At 57.0% G+C, this 3,890-nt stretch overlaps 1 protein-coding gene across 2 annotated transcripts in view; it reads left to right on the top strand.

Annotated features, from left to right (window-relative positions):
- The first annotated feature begins 127 nt into the window (after window positions 1-127).
- LOC109303763 (cytochrome P450 4V2-like) overlaps window positions 128-3,890 on the top strand; it is a 36,290-nt gene continuing 32,527 nt past the window's right edge. Inside the window, exon 1 of one of the 2 annotated variants that reach the window (XM_019525981.1) lies at window positions 128-353. In XM_019525981.1, the coding sequence (XP_019381526.1) occupies window positions 128-353 (226 nt within the window). Of the gene's footprint in view, window positions 354-386; window positions 541-3,890 lie in introns of those variants that run through there. The other variant, XM_019525982.1, reaches the window with a different exon arrangement.

Here is a 3,890-nt window from a genome sequence, read left to right as displayed (position 1 = left end):
CCCTGAGGGCCGGGCTGTATCTGCCGCCAGCAGCGCCCGCTCCTCCCTGCCCGCGCCCCCGCCCCGCTCCGCCCCCGGCCACATCCCGGCGTACAAAAGCGGGCGGTCGGGGCGGGGCGGGGAACAGATGGCGGCGGCCATGAGCTCGGGGCTGGCGGCGGAGTGGGGTGCGCGGCTGCTGTACTGGGCGGCGGCGGCGGGGGGCGTCCTGCTCGTGGCGCTAGGGGCAGCGCCCGCCCTGCGCCTGCTGGCCGCGGCCCTGGGCAGGTGGCGGCAGCTGCGGGCGGTGCCGGGGCTCAGCCCCTGCTACCCGCTGCTGGGCAACGCGCTGCTGCTGGAGCGCACGGCGCACGGTAGGAGCCGCGGGCACAGCGGGCCGATATCCTGCTGCTATGAAATGTCAGCGTACAGGCAGTGCTTGACTTGCGACTTTTCGAGTTACAACAAACGTCACCTGCAACGTTTATGATTTGCCCCCCCTGGCTCAGGTTCCAACGCAGGTTTCCACTTCGCGACAGTCGATACAGCTGCGTCCAGCTTGTGAGTCTGGAGCGGGTGTGGGGGGGACAGATCAGGGCCCCTGGGGTGAGGGAGGGACTGGGGCTGGGACAAGCGCTACCCAGCCCGGGGCCGGACGGGTGCTGGACTGAGCAGTGGCTCGCTGGGGAAGTGCAGGGAGGGAGGGCGGGGGTTCCTGCCCCTGCGGGCTGCTCGTCTGGTGGCTTGTCCAGCTGTTCCTGCCACTGCTCCTGCCGCTTGTCCTGGAGGACACGGGGGGGACATAAGCCTCCAGTTCTGCGCAGAGCGCGCAGGCCCGGGTCTACACTAGGCTGTGCTCCAGGAGGGTGGCAGGGGCTATGGCAATTTTTTGGGTGGGTGCAGTCCCCACATAGCCTCCGCTCTTCCCCCCCCCATCCAGGGTGACACGCCCCCCCTGCAGCTCACCCAGCCGGGGCACGGGGGTGCGGGACGAAGCCGCGGCTCGTCCGGGGAGGATGCGGTGACTCCCACCCTTGCGCACCGCTTGTCCGGAGGCAGCACAGCGGCTCCGTTCCATGCCTGCCCCAGGGGGTGAGCAGCGCGAGGGCATAGTCCACTCCCAGCACCGCTGCCACCCTCCTGGAGAGCAGCCTGGTGCAGCCCTGCCTGCCCCACTCCATGCAGGTCGGGGGGGTATACAGCCCCTCATGCCCTCTCAGACAAGTGGCAGGAGCCGCCAGACAAGCAGCGTGCAGCAGCAGGAGCCACTGCCCCCCCTCTCCGTGCCCCCAGTGAGCCGCAGCTCAGTCCCGCGCCCGCCTGGTCCCAGCTGAGCAGCGCTTGCCTCACCCTCGCCCTCACCACGGGGGCGCTGATCTGCCCTCCCCCCCCCTTCCATCACGATAGACTTACCAGCTGGATGCAGCTGTATCGAGCATCATAAAGGAACCAATCTGCCATTTATAACGCTGTTCCTATGGGGAAATTGGTTCTGACTTAACGACGTTTCAACTTAAGACGTGGTTTTCAGGCACCAGTTGCATCAGAAGTCTGAGGACTTCCTGTGCACTCAGAGGGCTGTGCCCCTGCTGTAGAGGAAGCCCCCCACAGTCCGTACCAGTCTGCGGGTAAAATTTCTTCCTGACCCGAGATCTGACAATCAGGCTGACCCTGAGCGGAGGAGTAAGACCCTCCAGCTAGGAACTTCCCAGCAGGAGCACTGGCACCAGTCAAAACCTCCAGCCTGGGTTGTAACCAACACCCAATGCCACTGGGAAGCCTTAAAAATGCCCTGAAGAGCCTCTCTGACAAGGGGAACTTGCTACATCCTTAATAACTCCCACCCACTTTGAGTGGGACCCTTTTCCATCCCAAGAGAAGGCTGTGTCTGGGTAATGGCAGGAGCCTTGCTGGGAATGGTAAAGAATGATTATTTTAGGACCAATCTGACAAGCTTGTTGAAAAAACTATAATTAAGAGAAGAACTAAAAAAGGTGGATAAGTACTAAATCAGTACATTTTGAAGCAATATATGCTGCCTTCTCAGATGAAGTCCAAACACAGCATTATTGCATAGATTATGTGATGATAAAATATATATATCAAATGAGGACGGGGTGGTTATCCAAGGTGGATGTGAAGATTTTCCTTGTGCCCTTTATAACAGGCTGCATAGCTCTACACAGTTTTTGAGGTTCCCTCTAGTTTTTCTGTCACCAACTTGAAAATGTTGTATAGAAACAATACTTATAACGATCATGGTATGGGATAGTGCAGAGGTTCCCTAACTTTTTCTTATTGCATACCCCCTTCCAGATTTACCACCAACCCACGTACTCCTACTAGCATTGTTTTATATTTTAACTCCTTAAGTGCCAATTATTATTATAATGAAAATTAAATCTGCCATTGCATAAACTCTCCCATATGCCCTGTGAAGACTTCTTGTGTACCCCCAGAAGTATGCGTACCACAGTTTGGGACCCCCCTGGAATAGTGCATGCAGGTCTCAGATGGAAAACGTTCCCAGAATTTCTTTGGAAAACGAATGTCTTTAAACCAGAATTATATTTTCAGCCAAGTGACCATAAGTTTCCTCTTGTTTAATCAGTGCTAAAGAGGGTTATCAGGTTCCTGGGTCTTTAAATAAGTTTTTGACTTTTCTTCAGAAGTTCCTGTAGTACTATCATTTTCAGTAGGGTAAGTATGCACAGATCTCTGTGCAACTGCAACTATAAACTGCTTTTAGTGTCCAAGATAGCTTGTTTAGAGAGAACTTGGGTATTTCTCCACTGAATGGCAGTGTAGATGATCTGCAGGGATCCTGGTTTTCTCTGTTTAAAAATGGCAAATTCTATTTAATCCACATTTTTCCACGATTAAAATGAAATGCCGCTATATATATGTAGGTATCTGTTGAACACAATGTTTTATTGATATACTTAGAATTTACAGCAATTTGGAAGTCTACCAGTGCCTCAATCACTATAATAAAATAAATTCTAAGTGCCTGTAAATTTTGGCATTTGATTGTTGGTTTTTTATCATGGAAAATCAGAGCTCTCCCTGCCCCCTTTGCACACCAGAACGTAGGTCCAGCTGCAGCTGTCCCCCCACTGCTTTGTGGTGCTGAGCAGCCCTGAAATGCCAGTGCCCTGTCTATGCCAGTGCCTCTCACTCCTCTGCCCCAGCCCCCCTGCCCCCCCCAGCCCTGCTACCAGCTACCAGGGCTACAGGGCCAGGGACCCAGGTCCACAGCCCCCTGAGCCCGCACAGCAGTGCCTGGGCCCCAGGTGCCACCCATAGGAGGCAGCAGCTGCTGCGGCAGAGGGGAGCATGGAGCCCAGCTCCCCTTCCCCCATGGATGGTGCAGCTGGAGCAGAGACTGTAGTGGGGCAGATGTGGGCTGCCCACTGGGAGCTTGGGCTCCCTGCCCTGCTGCCCTCTCCCTGGCAGGGAGCCTTGTACAGCCACTAGGAGCCCTGCACTGCCAAGTCAAAGGGCCCACTGCCTGCCTGGCAGCAGCAAGCAGCACAACTCTGTGCTGCCACCACTGCTGCTGGGCAGGTAGGGGACACCTCACCATGGCAATGCAGGGCTCATGGTGGTATTGGGCTTCCCCGTCCAGTCCTGCTGTGCCCTGCTGCGCCAGGTCCCGCCTGCTGGGCTGCAGAGGCCCCGAGGCAATGGCAGCAGGGCAGGGAGCCCTGAGTCCACAGAGGGCAGCCCGTGCCTGCACACATACAAATCTGGGGGGCACATTCCCCTCATGCTCCCCCAGGATTGTGCTTAGCAGCCAGGAGCCAGCCCCATCCCCCATATGAGCCACCCATGGCCCTGTGGCTGCACATGGCCCAGCCTCAGCCCTGCCCAACTCACTCCCTCCCCCTCCCCCCCCCCCCCGGGGGGGG

The sequence above is a fragment of the Gavialis gangeticus genome, unplaced genomic scaffold (assembly GCF_001723915.1).
Source record: "Gavialis gangeticus isolate Ggan-Ray unplaced genomic scaffold, GavGan_comp1, whole genome shotgun sequence".
Lineage (NCBI taxonomy): Eukaryota > Metazoa > Chordata > Crocodylia > Gavialidae > Gavialis > Gavialis gangeticus.
This window is presented reverse-complemented; position numbering and strand designations above follow the sequence as displayed.